The 15,996-nt window shown below is 58.0% G+C and overlaps 1 protein-coding gene across 1 annotated transcript in view; it reads right to left on the bottom strand.

Annotated features, from left to right (window-relative positions):
* TMEM181 (transmembrane protein 181) overlaps positions 1-9,211 on the bottom strand; it is a 35,599-nt gene extending 26,388 nt beyond the window's left edge. The window contains exon 1 of the mRNA XM_084889720.1: positions 9,072-9,211. Coding sequence (XP_084745846.1) covers positions 9,072-9,202 — 131 coding nt within the window. The 5' untranslated portion in view covers positions 9,203-9,211. The remainder of the gene's footprint in view (positions 1-9,071) is intronic.
* Positions 9,212-15,996: the final 6,785 nt, after the last annotated feature.

The following is a 15,996-nucleotide window of genomic DNA, read 5'->3' as shown; positions in this document are numbered from 1 at the left end:
TGTGGCCGCGGGGAGATGGAAGGCACCCTCTGCCGCCCGCCCGAGTGATGGAGGGGAGCTTTCCGGCTGTTCGGAGCCTCTGCAAACCTCTCCGGACAGCCGCCCGCCCGCCACCGGGTCTCCGCCCAGCACCCGCGCTGACAGGCGCTGGGGCCACCTGGGCCTGCGGGGCGGCCAGTGTGAAGGCATCAGCTGACCAAGTGCACTTTCTTGGTTTGGGTTCTCGGCTCACAGTTCTATTTGTAATCTAGGACAGCCGAGAGCCACAGTCTGGATATTTGAGATTTACCTTTGCAGCATCGGTCAAAACGTCCCCTGTCTCCATGTCCAGTGGGCTTAAAGGCAAACCCAGTGAGGAAAATAAAGGTCTCAGCCTCCTTCCTAATGTACCCACATTCATTCACTAAGCTGTCCACAAGCTCGGTGGGTGGGAAGAGACCAGCAGGACGAAGATGCAGTTCCTCCCTCCCTCGGCAAAGCGAGTGACCACCAGCACAGGTTGCTCCAGTGGCACCAGGAAGGGCACCGAACTCACCGGGGGCTTGGGCGGAGAGGACAAGGGAGGAGAGAAGGCAGGCTGTTGGGCTGCCCTCAGGGGAAGGGGAGGTGGGAGGGCTGGGAGTGGGGGGGAGGGAAAGGGGAGGTGGGGAGGGCAGGGAGGGGGGGGGAGGGGGAAGGGGAGGTGGGGAGAGCTGGGAGTCGGAGGGAAAAGGAGGTGGGGAGGGCTGGGAGTTGGGGGGAAGGGAGGTGGGGAGGGCTGGGAGTCGGAGGGAAAAGGAGGTGGGGAGGGCTGGGAGTTGGAGGGAAGGGGCATAGCAGGGAAAAGAGCCACCTGAACACGGAGTACATTATATGACAAGAAGTTCCATTAGCCTTTGAATCTCAAACCTCAGCTCTTACGGAACCATAACGAAAGGTTATTTCTCAGGTCCTTCTTTCTCAGAGACACGTGGGGAGAAAAGGCCACAAGACTGGGGGACACAGCACCGTGTGGGGACAGCCAAGTAAGGAGATGCGGGTCAGTGGGCACCGCGAACCGGAGCGTGAGCATCGTCTAGAGGGGCGGCTGCCACTCGGCACTTTGAAAGAGGCTGACTCCAAACAGGCCTTTTCATGCGACACTTAGGATTCTCAAACGTTGGAAAGGAACTAAAAAACTACGTTAGGCTCTGAGAGGACGAACCCACAGGCAGAGGCAGCCGGTGCCCCTCCCGTCAGAAGCAGCTCTGTCTGGTGCAGAGAGGCCTGCCCGGGGTCCGAGCCAGCGGCTGGGCCACTCCTGAGAGTCCCCAAGACCCTCGCTGTTCCACGCGACTCTGGGTTCTAAAGAGCTGACATCTTTGAGGGCCACGCTGCCTCCTGGGAAGCTCCTAGCTGCTCTCTCCAGAGCTGCTGTCCAGCATCACTTAGATCACGCTTTTCCTCGCTTATTTTTCCGTCCAGCATTCACTGTGAGAGAGGGAAACGCAGAGGTGTGTGACCGTGTTCAGGAAGAAGGCAAAGGGACCCAACCTACTCTGGGCCTCCGAGACAGTTTGATCATCAACCATGCCTCCCAGCAGGCCCCTCCCTCCCCTCCAGGCTTCCCACCCGAGCTTCTGTCAGTCTGGCAAGCTTCCTCTTGAAGCTCAGAACGGAACATATCTCACATGCGGTCGGATCAGCCCTGAGAAGGGGTTCACATCTTGGCAGCCTCCCCTCATGTGGCCCCTACTCCATCCTCAGGAGGCCTCCCCGCTCTGCTCAGGGTCATGCTGTCCCGTGAGAATGACCAATTACCGGCGCCTGAAAACTGAGGTCTGAGCCAACGCGTCACCTCAACAACCCATGAGCTGTCAGCGGCCTTTGTTCCCATTTAACGGATAAGAAACGGTGTGGGCCTGAATGTGAATTTTCAGTCTCGCCTGAGTATTCTCTGTTCCGGACCGTATAGCTTATTGAGAAACGTCCCCAGATGTCCCAGGACCCAGCCTGGCTTTAAGACAGTCCCACGGCCAAGACCAGACCAGGAACGCTCAGAAGTCACGGAGTGACCTGGAGCAGGCCCTGGTGCCCTCACGGTGGGTTCCCAGGATGGCACAGATGCCACCCCACCTCCAGCCTCGGTCACCAGCTCCTTCTGCCCCGGAAGGCTGCCGGACAGGTAACAGGAGCTGCTGTGTCTGGTTCGTACGCTACCACCTTTCTCACGTCACACACCAGCACCGCAAGGAGGAGGGAGCTGTCTGTCACAGTGTCACCCCCCTGACAGGTGGTTTGAGGCAATAAACAGCAGTGTTTGCAGCTCCTGCTGCTGGGCTGTGTGACGCCGTGAGTCACAGTGCAATGGCCTCAGGGAAGTGCGGGAAGTCCAAACAGGAAGAGACTCTACTTGAGAAGCTGCGCAAGCGTGTGGAGGTCAGTGTGGAAGGAGAACTGGAGAGCAGGCCTCGCTGGCCCTGCAGGACCGAGGCAGGGCGCACAGGGCGAGGGTCTGAAAGGGGTCACTGGCTGGAGGGGGAGAGGCCACCAGAGACCTGGGCAAGAGCAGCCCCGGGACCTGGTGGCGAGCCCCAGGCTCCGAGCTGCATAAGGAGGGGACAGGACACCGGTGGTGCACCACAGTGGGTGGCGCCTGGACAGGCTGCCTGGAGGGGGCGGTCCCTCTCAGCAGGAGACCCTCCTGACTGGGTGGTCAGGGCCGCCACTCAGGAGGGGAAGCAGGCATGGGAGCTCCCACAGGAGGGAGTGGGAGAGTGCCCAGCCACTCAGCAGCGAGGTGAGAAGACTGGGTGGCCGCGCTCCCACGGGCGGCAGCAGCAGGTTGGGGGCTGTGAGCCCCGGCTTTGTCGCAGCGATGGCAGCTGATGTCGGTGCTGCTCAGAGGTACGCGCACTCGAAATGGCTAACAATATGCAGTTAGAGCAACAGGTGTGAGAGAACTGGAGCTGGTCACGGTGGGAGGAAGGCAACGTCTATGAAATAAGTGGAGAAACAAACCATGTGGAGCCAACTTGCAGGGCCCCCCTCTGCCCCACTGGCAGGGCAGCAGGTGGGGGCCAGGCAGGGTGGTGGCCCCGGAGGCCGGGCTGAGGGCACTTCGGGCAGAGCTGCAAACGAACGGGAGGAGTCAGAGTTGAGACGTGGGGACAAGTGGGGACAGCTGTGGGGGAAGACCCAAGAGGGAGAAGAGAGCGGTCAGGAGTGTGTGGGCAGTGGGGCAGGGACAGCACAGACAGGCACGGCTAGGTCTTGGGAGCTGACTGTGCCGGCCCCTCATACACTCGGCCCTGGCCCGCTGGGGCCTGTGTCTCGCTGCAAACAGAGAACCACAGCACCAGCCTCCCTGGCAGGCCAGGGTGCGGCCAGCCCTAAGCTGCGAGGATTCAAGTTTAAGGAAATTCTTTGTCTGCCTTTGACATGACGGAGAGAAGCTGTTCTAAAATCACAGCCTCGTCAGGGATAGTTATCACTCTTCCCCCCAAAAAGGAAACGGAGGCCCGGAGAGACGCCAGGACCCGCTCAGGGGGCTGCCTCCCATGAGCACCAGGAGAAAGGGTCCCCGCTGAGACGGGCCCAGCCCCTCAGCCCGGGGGCCGGTGGAAATGCGCAGGCTGCCTTCGTCAGAAAAGCGGTTCTCGGACCTTAAACCTGACTGCACCCTGACCAGGTGAGCTCATCCAAAACGGAGGCCGGGCAGCGGGCAGAGCGGAAACGGGAGGACCGGCCACGGTGGCCCTGACAGTGGCCTCTGAGCTGGGGGGGCGGCAGGGCGCCTTGGCTAATGACCTCCCACAATCCTGCCCACGGAGGAGTGGCTGCCCCAGGCTGGCTAGGCCTGATGCTCCAAACATTCCTCACCTCCTGGGCTCTCGGTCCTGGCCAACACCCAGCCGGACTAATGAAACCATAGCCCTCCAGGGCAGGCCTGGCACTGTGTTTTTAAAAGCTCCCCCGGAGATTCTGGTGCATGGCCAGCATTAGGACCCGTCTTGCCTGGCCCGCATGGCTCAGTGGCTGAGCATCGACCTAGGAACCAGGAGGTCCCATGTTTGATTCCCGGTCAGGGCACATGCCCGGGTTGTGGGCTCCATCCCCAGTCAGGGGCGTGCAGGAGGCAGCCGCTGCGTGATTCTCATTGTTGATGTCTTTGCCTCTTTTCCCCTCTCCTTTCCTCTCTACAATCAATAAAAATAAATAATAATGTAAAAAGAACCCGTCTGACGAATCGCCCTGCCTGGTGCCACTGGTCCCATGTTGAATGCATGCCGTCCGGTTCAACACCATAGGCCAGAGCTTGGCTGTTGTGAAGCCGTCACCGCAAACAACTTTTCCTGGACGTGCGGTCTAACCTAGGCCAGTGAGACGCGGGCCAGCCCGGGGCCGATGAGTTCACCCAGGGGACAGAACGTTGCTTCCGGAAGCCTCTTGGGCATCACTTCGCTGGCCAGGAAGAAGCCAGCCCACCTCCGCTGCGCGTGTATTTCACGGGGTGATCACACGAGAAACAACGCATGGGCCAGCCGACGGCCAAGCACCAGTTCTCTGAGAACTGAGCGCTAGGGGAACGCATTCGCTGTCCTCTCCTTTGTAGAACACTCTGCCGCTTGTGACATGGACATGGCCCACTGCCCGCCCCGCGTCCCCTGCCCACATCTAGTTCCTACCAGAACCCCCTCCGGGTCAGCCCTCTGCTCCTCCTCCTTGGTGGGCCTGGCTCGCACTCAGCTCCTGGGCCCGGGTGTGAGGAAGCCGGATTCCGCCCCCTGCTCAGGGGAGGGCAAGGCCCGATGTCACCAGTGAGACACAGGAGCGGGTTTTCTTACCAGCTTCCCATTGAAGCACAGTGAGCATACTGAGAGGTGCACACGTCACACGGACAACGTGACCAATGCTCACAATTAAATAACCTGTGTAACCGGCACCCGGAGTGAGAAGCAAAACATCGCCAGCCGCAGAAGTCCCTCTCCTGCTCCCTGCCATCCCGTCCCCTCAGGGTAACCCTCCCCTGGCAGTGGGACATGGTGCCTGCTCTGTACGGTTTTGTTTAAGTGGAATCGAAGTGTAGGCACTCCCTGTGTCTGGCTTTTGCTCACATGATGTCTGTGAGGCTCAACTTTATTGTGTGTTGTTTTATTTGCTTTGATTGCTGTATAATATTCCATCATGGAACAAGCCGCCTTTACTCATTCTACTGCTGAGTTTCAGTTCAGGAGGATGACAAATTGTGCTGCTATGAACATTTTAGTAACTGTCTTTTTAAAAAATATATTTTTATTGATTTCAGAGAGGAAGGGAGAGGGAGAGAGAGTTTAGAAACATCAATGATGAGTACCACTGATCAGCTGCCTCCTGCACACACCTTCTAGGGATTGAGCCCACAACCTGGGCATGTGCCCCTGACCAGAACTGAACCCGGGACCCTTCTGTCCGCAGGTCAACGCTCTATCTACTGAGCCAAACCGGCTAGGGCTAGAAGCATTTCTAGTGTTATCTCCATAAAGCACTTGAGCCCCACAACATCCTTGCTTCATGTTTCCAATGTGGAAATGGATCACCAGTGAAATTCGATATTTCCCCAAGGCACAGGGCAGAGCTGGGACTGGAAGCCGGGGTTCCCTATGCCCAGCCCACTGCCTTTCCACCTGCACCCTCCGAGGGGCTCCCCTGTCCCTGGCAGGCAGTACAACAGTCACCTCGCATTTTGTGAACACGACTACGAGCCCTCTGACCTCACAGCTGCCGTTCTCAGGGAAGCCAGATGATGCAGCCAGTATGCAAAGAGCCGGCAGCTCACAGAGCATCCGCGGCTTCCCCTGCTCCGCCGTTCTGAGGAACCTGAGCTACAGGAGCCAAGTGCCTGGCCCTCCCGGGAGGAAAGGACTGGCGCCTGCTGATCATAAACCGCTGATGGGAACGTGCAGATGGTGAGAAGCGTAGGAGCAAAATGATAGTAGCACGCTCGCCTTCCCGCCAGACAGAGGCAGGCGCTGTGACTATCAGCTTCTCAACGAGATGCCCAAGCGTGCTCCCTGAGCTCGGCAAGGGCGCCGCCCGCTGACGGACAGACATGCGCAGCGGAGCGGTAGAAGGCAGTCCAGGGCCCAACCTCTCCCTGGGACACAGCAGCCCTGAGCCAGCCTCACGGCCCTGCCAGCACTCCGTGTGGTCGAGCACTCTGCGGTGAGCGAGCGTGCTCTCAGGGCCGAGGGCGGAGTCCTCAGTGCCCGCCCGCCCGTGGCGGATTGTCTTCCGGAGCCAACTTAAATGAGGTTGTTCCTTCAGCAAAATTCCAGTGCCTGCTGTAGGACAGGCAGCCAAACGGCCCGTCTCACTGCCTCCACCCCAGAGCCTTCCCTGGCCCACACTGGAACTCCAAGCACACCATCGGGCTGGCCTGCAAGGCCTCTGATGGCCTGGCCCTGTCCATTCCCAGCCCCTCGTCCCCAGCTCGCTGGTCTGCAGCCTGTTCCGTGACTACCCCGTGTTTTCATGGACCCAGGGACTTGGCACTTGTCCGCCCTTCTCCTCACCTCCCCCAGCTCACTGTCCCTCCTTCAGTTCCCAGCCAGATGTCACCTTCCCAAGAGTGCCCTGACCCTTCTCTGAAGTGGCACCCGTCCCGCTGGGTCATGGCACAGGGCCCGGTGTCTCCCTTGCACTCACAGCCATAGGCCCGTGACAGCAGGTGCCCTGCCTGTCCCACTCACCCCAACACCGCGAACCACCGAGGATGCTCGGTAACTGTGAGGGGAATGCATGGCCGAGTGAATGAAGGACAGTCCAGCTGTGGGTTAACCTGTGAGGTGGCCTTGCTCTCTCCTCTGCTACCTGCATAAATACCATTTTGCTATTCACTAACCCCCCAAGAAAATAAAATAGAGGAAAAAAACAGAGCAGGGGGATTCATGAAAAGGAGATTGGAACAGACCAAAAATAAGATTTGGACCTCTGGGTTGCAGGTTTTTTATACTGTCCCCCAGGAGCTGCAATGGGAGACGTGGAGGCGCATCCAGAAGCTACACCATGTGATCGGAATTACATTTAAAACCCCCCAGTGCTCACTGACAGACTGTGGGTGAGCCCTGGGATGCCTCGGGCTCCGGAAAGGCTTGGCGGAACTGTGACACACGTTCTCCGGAGCGTGTGCACACGCCTGCCGCCGTCTCACAGATGGCCATTCAGGACACTCGCCACCCTTAAGCATGCAGGGAGCAGGTCGTGCTTAGAGTCCTGGCTTTCAGAAACCTCTGGCCAAGCTTTCCAGGTTCCAGAGGAGGGAGCTTGAGGCGCCGTTCGCAGGCAGCCCGCCCAGCCACGGAGCTAGTGAGGGCGAGCCCCATCCCGGCCCAGGCTGCAGCCCTGCCAGGCCCTTTCCCCACGGCCATACCAGGTGGCCAGTCCCTGCCGGGCCACACTCCGCCCAGAACAGCACAGCGGGAGGAAGGGCAGGCCCGCCGCTGTGTAGGCCCCACGCTGGCCCCTGGCTTCAGGAGAGGGATGCAGAGAGAAGCACAGACCGGCCCAAACCCACCCCAACACACCGTGCCTGTGGGTGCTCATGGCGGCTTCCCACAGCCTGATCGCAGGCACCGCTCAGCCCCAGCCCCATTCCCAGCCCCAGCCCATCCCCAGCCCAGCCCCAGCCCCATTCCCAGCCCCAGCCCCATTCCCAGCCCCAGCCATCCCCAGCCCCAGCCCAGCCCCAGCCCCATTCCCAGCCCCAGCCCATCCCCAGCCCCAGCCCAGCCCCAGCCCAGCCCCAGCCCCAGCCCCAGCCCCAGCCCCATTCCCAGCCCCAGCCCAGCCCCAGCCCCAGCCCAGCCCCATTCCCAGCCCCAGCCCCAGCCCAGCCCCGGCCCCAGCCCTCAGCAGCCCCAGCCTCAGCCCCAGCCCCATCCCAGCCCAGCCCAGCCCAGCCCCAGCCCAGCCCCAGCCCATCCCAGCCCAGCCCCAGCCCCAGCCCAGCCCCAGCCCATCCCCAGCCCCAGCCCCAGCCCAGCCCCGGCCCCAGCCTCAGGCAGCCCCAGCCCAGCCCCAGCCCCAGCCCCAGCCCATCCCCAGCCCAGCCCCAGCCCCAGCCCCAGCCCCAGCCCCAGCCCCAGCCCAGCCCCAGCCCCAGCCCCAGCCCCAGCCTCAGCCTCAGCCCAGCCTCAGCCCAGCCCCAGCCCCAAGGGCTCCCCGAAGCCCTGGGCCCGGCCTCAGAGGAGAGAGGCCTCTCCGCGGGACTAACGGGAGATCAGTCCCCAGACCCGCCTGACGGCGGGGGGCGGCCGAGGCGGGCAGCATGGCCCGGAGGGAGGGGAGGGGAGGGGAGGGGAGGGGAGGGGAGGGGAGGGGAGGGGAGGGGAGGGGCGCAGCCCGGACCCCAGCCTGGGAGCCGGCTCCCGGGACACGGAATCTGGGCCTCCGGCTTCCAGGCCCCGACATCAGCTCCCGCCCCTCCCCGACCCACCCTGGGCCCCCGGCCCTCCCCCGGGGCCTGGCGCCGGGAAGGGCCGCGGAGCCCAGCCGACCGGCCCGGCGCGGGGAGGCCGAGGCGGCTCCGCACGGCCCGCCGGCCCCCGCGGCCCCCCTGCCCCCCCGCGGCCCCGGCCCGCCGGCCCCCCCGGCCCCCGCCGCCCCGGCCCCGCCGCCCCGGCCCCCCTGCCCCCCGGCCCCGCCGCCCCGGCCCCCTGCCCCCCGGCCCCCGCCGCCCCGGCCCCCCTGCCCCCCGGCCCCCGCCGCCCCGGCCCCCCGGCCCCCGCCGGCCCCCGCGGCCCCCTGCCCCCGGGCCCCCGCCGCCCCGGCCCCCGCGGCCCCCCTGCCCCCCGCGGCCCCGGCCCGCCGGCCCCCGCCGCCCCGGCCCCCCGGCCCCCGCCGCCCCGGCCCCCCGGCCCCCGCCGCCCCGGCCCCCGGCCCCCGCCGCCCCGGCCCCCCGGCCCCCGCCGCCCCGGCCCCCCGGCCCCGCCGCCCCGGCCCCCCGGCCCCCGCCGCCCCGGCCCCCCGGCCCCGCCGCCCCGGCCCCCGGCCCCCGCCGCCCCGGCCCCCGGCCCCCGCCGCCCCGGCCCCCGGCCCCCGCCGCCCCGGCCCCCGGCCCCCGCCGCCCCTACCGGTAGTAGCGGTCATCCTTGAAGGGCGCGAGGTCCTCCCGCAGCTCCCGGTAGGCCTCCCGCAGCCGCCGGCACAGGTGCTTGAGGTCGCTGCACAGCGGAGGCTCTAAGGCCGGGTACTCGGCGTCCATGCCGGCGGCGCCTCCGAGCGGCCGGGCCCCCTCCCGCCGCCCCGCCTCCGCCTCCGCCTCCGCCTCCGCCTCCGCCTCCGCCTCCGCCTCCGCCTCCGCCTCCGCCTCCGCCTCCGCCTCCGCCTCCGCCTCCGCGGCTCCTGCGCCCCCTCCCTCCCCGCGCCGATCCGGGGCTGCTGGGGGCGGGACCCAGAGGGATGGGGAGGGGAGGGGGAGGAGGGGGGGGTAAGGGGAGGGGGAGGAGGGGGGTAAGGGGAGGGGGAGGGGAGGGGGAGGGGGAGGGGAGGGGAGGGGAGGGGGAGGGGGAGGGGGACGGGGGATGGGGAGGAGGAGAGGGAGGACGGCCGAGGGGAGGGGGAGGAGGGGGAGGAGGACGGGGAAAGGGAGGGGGAGGACGGGAGGAGGACGGGGAGAGGGAGGGGGAGGGGAGGAGGGGGTAAGGGGAGGGGGAGGGGGAGGGGGAGGGGGACGGGGAGAGGGAGGGGGAGGGGGAGGAGGGGGGGTAAGGGGAGGGGGAGGGGAGGGGGAGGGGGAGGGGGAGGGGAGGGGAGGGGGAGGGGGACGGGGGAGGGGAGGAGGAGAGGGAGGACGGCCGAGGGGAGGGAGAGGAGGGAGAGGGACCCGTGCTCAGGGAGCCGCTGGATGACGGGTGGGGAGGGGAGAAGGTCCCCGGAGGGGCCTAAGGAGGGGAGGGCGCCGCGCCCATCAGCCGCCGCCCGGGCTGGGGGAGACGGGGACCCCGACCCAAGACCGTCCGCCGTCGCTGGGGACAGAAATGCAGGGGCCGCTCCCGCTGCTGCGGTCCGGGGAGAGCGGAGGCCGCGGGGAGGGCGGGAGGGAGATGGCGGAGGGAGGTCGGAGGCGGGAGCCGGCTCCACGTTCAGCAACCGCGGACAGCTGCCGGTGCTTCCTCCCCCCCACCCCCTCTTCTTGGGCTCCCCTGGGCCAAAGCAAGGAACACTCAGTCAAGCCCGTTATGGTTAGGCCATAGTGAGTGTTGTTTTTTTTTTTGTTTTGTGTTTTGTTTTTGTTTTTTTGTGTTTTTTTTTAATATATATTTTATTGATTTTTTACAGCGAGAGGGGAGAGGATAGAGAGCTAGAAAAGTCGATGAGAGAGAAACATCGACCAGCTGCCTCTTGCACACCCTCCACCGGGGATGTGCCCGCAACCAAGGTACATGCCCTTGACCGGAATCGAACCTGGGACCTTTCAGTCCGCAGACCGACGCTCTACAGCTGAGCCAAACCGGTTTCGGCTATTGTTAACGATACAAGGATGTTCCCAGCCCTGAGCGGTGTGGCTCAGTGGATAGGGCGTCGGCCTGCGGACTTCAATTTCAGTCAAGGGCATGCACCTTAGTTGCAGGCACATCCCCAGTAGGGGGTGTGCAGGAGGCAGCTGATCCATGTTTCTCTCTCATCGATGTTTCTGACTCTCTATCCCTCTCCCTTCCTCTCTGTGAAAAAACAATAAAATATATATTTTTTTAATGTTCCCAAATGAGATGTCTCTTCCGCAAGTTCTGTAGCCACCAAAACAACAAAATATGGGCAAAGCTCAACTCCAGTAAATAAAAACTCACACCAACACGTCCTCCGCGGACGGCTCACCCAGGGGTGATGTCATTTCCGGTGACAGTCAGGGAGAAGCAGCTGTTCCAGGTGCTGGTGCATTTCCACCTCAATTCCGGACAAGCCTGCATGCCAGCCTGATCTTGTATCCGTTGCAGGAACCTTTTACAAATACACATTTTGGGGGGGCAACTATCACTATTGAATCTAAATTACATGGGTCCCAGGAACCTGCATTTTTCAAAGCTCCCCAGGTGAGTCTGATGATCACTCACATTTAGATAGTGTCGGATTTCCCACATTTTCTGCTATCTTTACCTGTGCTCTAATTTCACTCACTGTTCTTTGCTCTTTATTTTTATGGTCATATTTTACCTCCTTCCTCTCCTTACATTTTATTTTATTTATATTTTTATTGATTTCAGAGAGAGAGAGAGAGAGAGAGAGAGAGAGAGGAGAGGGAAACGTTAATGATGAGAGTCATTAATCGGCTGCCTCCTGCACGCCCCCTGTTGGGTACAGAGCCCACAACCTGGGCATATTCCCTGACCTTGGAATTGAGCTGTGACTGACCTCCTGGTTCATGTCTTGATGCTCAATCCCTGAGCACCGAGGGCTGGGCCCCCTTACATTTTAATACCAGTTTTTGTCTACTAGTCAAGCTGTTCCCTCAACTTCTGATCATCCTGCACTGTGCACAGTGAGGCGTTAGCCTTAACTCATTAGCATGAGCATTTTATTTAACCATCTTGGGAGGACACAATATGGAGCTCTGAAATGGCTATCCTCAAAATACTGTGCAGAGAGGAGCGCTGAGAAGAGCTTCGTTAAAACATGGGTAATTTCGCCGAAACCAGTTTGGCTCAGTGCTAGAGCATCGGTCTGCGGACTGAAAGGTCCAAGGTTCAATTCCGGTCAAGGGCATATACCTTGGTTGCGGGCACATTCCTGGTAGGGGGTGTGCAAGAGCCAGCTGGTCGACGTTTCTCTCCTCAACATTTCTAGTTCTCTCTCTCTCTCTCCCTTCCTCTCTGTAAAAAAATCAATAAAACATATTTTTAAAAATGGGTAATTTGTATCCTATAATGAAACAGACTAGCATATGTCATATTTCAAATAATTTATAATTGATTACAGAGCTATTATGGGAAATGTTAACCAACTTCAAAGATACCACAGCCCTAGCCAGAGGGGTCAGGTGGTTGGAGTGGCACTGTGCACTGAAAAGGTTTGGGCCCAGCTGGCTCGGCTTAGCGGCTCCTTGTCTTATTTGGGTATCAAAGCACTAGCCTTGTGGTGGGGAGGGGAAGGGAGGAGAGTGTTTCCTCTCTCTCTCTCTTCCCTTTCTCTCTTTTTCCTTTCTAAAAGTATTTGTGTAAGAGAGGACAGAGAAGTTACTTGAAAATTGTTGCATTTACCAGTAAAACCATGTGGGTTAGTGTTTTCTTTGTAGGAAGATTTTTTTAAACAAATAATTATATTTCCAAATCTTTAAATATAGTGTCACAGTTATTCAAAGTATTTATTCTCTTAGCTTTAAAAAAATCTCTATCTGAAGTCATGTTCCATCTTTATCCCCAATATGTTTGTGTTGTTGTTTTTTTTTCATAAATACATCATGCCAGATAATTGTCAAAGTCATCAATCTTTTCTCAAGAACCAACTTGTGTGACATCATGGACCCTCTTGAATGTACTTTTTTGATTTTATAATAATTGTTACCCTGTTCTTTATCTGTTTCCTTCTCTCTTTTTATTTTTATTTCAGAGTGGGAGATCAATGATGAATCGTTGATTGGCTGCCTCCTACACACTGCCAACTGGGGATCAAGCCTGCAACCCAGGCATGTATCCTTGACCAGAATCGAACTCATGACCTTTCAGTCCGCAGGCCAATGCTCTATCCGCTGAGCCAAACCAGTTACGGTTTTTGTTTTAAAAATATTTTTATTGATTTCAGAGAAGAAGGGAGGAGAGAAACATCCATGATGAGAATCATTGATTGGCTGCCTCCTGTATACAACCCTACTGGGGATTGAGCCAGCAACCTGGACATGTGCCCTGACTGGGAATCCAACCTGACCTCCTGGCTCGTAGGTCGACGCTCAATCACTGAGCCACACCGACCAGGCTCCTCCTCTTTCTAGAGTTTTGTTATTTTTCCAATGTCTGAAATGTACTTTGGCCACTAATTTTTAGTTTTTGCTCCTATGTAAAAAAAAAAAAAATAAATAAGCATCTAATATTATAAATTTATCTCCAAGTGCTACTTTCATGACATTTCACAAGTTTTCATTCACTAGCTCTTCTTTGACCTAAGGATTATTTATAATTCATTTCAAGTGGACAGTTTTACCTGTTTATTTATTTATATACCTTAATTGCATTATTACGAGAATATAGTCTATTTGATGCAGATTCTTTGAACTGTGTTGATATTTGTCTCATGGCCTAGTATATGACCTGTTTTTATAACTGTTTCATGTATATTTCAAAAGATTTTGTGTTCTATAGTTGTTGGGTGCCAAGTTTTATTTATGTCCATAAAATTAAGCTTTGTTAGGTCTTTCTATAATTGAAAGAAGTATGTTGTAAGCTCATACGCTGTCAGTGACTTCCTATAGTTCTATCAGTTTCTGCTTTATACATTTTGAGACTATTTAAAGGCATTTACTACGGAAATTTTCACACACTCAGAAATAGCATCTATTATAATGAAGCCCTTCACCCACTCCCCGTCCATGTATCCACCCGGGTTCAGTTATTAACATTTTGCCATTCTTGCTTCATCTATTCTACCCACCATTTTTGCTGTTGGGGTATTTTAAAGCAAATCCTAGATATAACATTTCACTCTAGTACTTTAGCATGTTTCTCTAATAGTTAACAACTTAAAACATGCAAACAAAATATGTCGAGGCCACCATGGTAGGTGCCCACAGGGGAAGACTTGCCCAGTCTCAGGTCCCCTTTGGGAAGCTGGCTCCCTCTCCAGTTCAGCCTTCTCTGGCAGAACAGAGTCAAGGTGTGGTGAAGCAGCTGTGTGATCTCCTGTAGCCAATGGGTGCCAGGGTTTGTGACAGCTACTTACCAACTGGAATCGTCAGGAATGGCCTCGGGAAGTCAAGCTTGCTCAGCAGTTAGCAACTCTGAAGGTAGGATACATTGGCCAAGGCCCCCACGTCTTACCCTGCTTTTTTTTCTGCCACGCTGAGCACTCGGCCCTTGGCAGTGTTGGGAAAAGGAAGTTACAGGGCGAAAGATTTGATACCAAAGACTACCTGTACTCAAATGCAGGCATTCGGCCGCCCTTTCTAATTCATAGTGGGATTTGGCTGAATGAGACATTGCTTGTGATGAGTGGCCTCTCACACAGGTCTTCAATAAGCCCTATTTATGATGGGGATTTTACATACACTGAGGCCTCCCATGTTCTGGGCATTTGGCACGCTCACGGAGCTCACCGCGTAGATGGGGCATTCGCCGTTACATGTTTATCCTAGTGGATGTGTGAACACAGTGAGGATATGTGCTCCAAGGGGCCCCGCAGGAAACCTCCTCCAGGCGAGGGACAGGGAAGGCTTGGCTGCGGACTTGGTCCTGGAGAGGCTCTGAAGGATGCGTTAAAGGTGGGGCGGGGTGGCGGGGAGAGGGGCCTGAGCCAGGCCAGCGTGCGAGAACCTTGTGGAGAGGGACTGGGCTCTGGAACACACAGCAGCGGCTGGAAGGGTAGGCAGGAACAGGGAAGAGGCTTGGCCTTTGTGTAACGATGCATTCCGAGCACTCACATATGCTAACTCATGTAATCCTCAGAAGTCACCTGTTCGATGGCAGCAGATCATCCTCATTCTGCAGGTGGGAACCAGACACAGGGCCCCTATATACTCTGGCCCGTCACCCAGCTTAGTGAGGGCGCCACATACCCACAGGCTGGATCCGGAGGTGATGCCTCTTATTATCATGTTCAACCACCATTACAAGTCTTAAAGCTAAGAAATATATAAAACAGATTTTACTTTTAAAATAACCCCTCTGGTTGCCGAGTGGAGTGTGGACTGGGAAACAAGGGAGCAGGAAGACCAGCTAGGAGGCCCCGGAAGAACCAGGTGAGAGACTAGGGCTTTTCCAGGGTCAAGGCAGCCGAGGTGGAGATTAGTGGGAGGGATTGAGAGCTCTGGGAGGAGAAAGGGGCGGGACTTGGTGGTGAATTGCAGAGAACAAAAGAGGGTCAGGGGTCAAGGTTGACTCCTGGTTATCTGGCACAACTGTGAGCCCTTCCACTGGGCTCCAGAACTCTGGGCATTGAGGGGAGAGGAGGAGCGGACCTGGCAGAGAAGGGGCTCAGCAGAGCCCGGTGGGCAGGGGAGGAGCTGGGCCCACACCCTCCAGAAGGCAGGGCTGCGTCTGTTTGTGCACGTCCAGCCTCCTTGTCTCTACAGGCATCTCAGTGACTGGCATCTAGTAGACACCCCTTATATATTGGCCAAATGAATGGGAAAACGACACAATCTGCATCCTGAGCCCAGCAGCTGAGTGACTTGAGGGAAGCACAGCCTGCCTGTGTTAAACACGCCCTGCCTCGCCTGCTCGCAGCCTGAGCCCGGCCTGTTCTGTGCTCTGACACCCACCACGCAGCCATGTGCTGGTACCACTGGCTCCTGACCGCCTCTGGTTAGCTGTGCGGGAATCCTGAGATCTGATTGTTAACCGCAGTCATTATTAAACATTAAATTGCGACTTATTGCCTATCTCCTTCCAATGCCCACTCAGCAATAGTATGTTGGGTGCTTGAAGCTGGCTCAGTGGGAATATTCACACCGAGGAAATCCGCAAAAGCCCCAAATCGAGGGCTGCTTCACCTTTGTTTATGGCTCAAGTCTGGACTCTAGACTGGAGTGATGGAGGCAATATTAATAATGCAGTTTGAACTGAAATGTACCATGTCTGTAGCCATGATATCATGAAGAGCACCAAGAAAAATGAACATTTCTTTCAGTATTTGAGATTACCCACTGTAGCAACAAAATTACTCATGTCATTAACATGAGGTAGAGTTCTGACATTTCACTGAACACATCTCTCTGTTGTTGCCCTTCTGTTTTGCTCATAAACGTAAATGAAAATATCAACCAATGTTCATGTCAACTGTAACCACAGGCTAGCTAGCTACCGATACATGCGTTTGGCAAAAGTCACCACAGACATCCTGTGAGGCTCAGTA

Source organism: Pipistrellus hanaki, assembly GCF_964339955.1.
Source record: "Pipistrellus hanaki genome assembly, chromosome: 7".
Lineage (NCBI taxonomy): Eukaryota > Metazoa > Chordata > Mammalia > Chiroptera > Vespertilionidae > Pipistrellus > Pipistrellus hanaki.
This window is presented reverse-complemented; position numbering and strand designations above follow the sequence as displayed.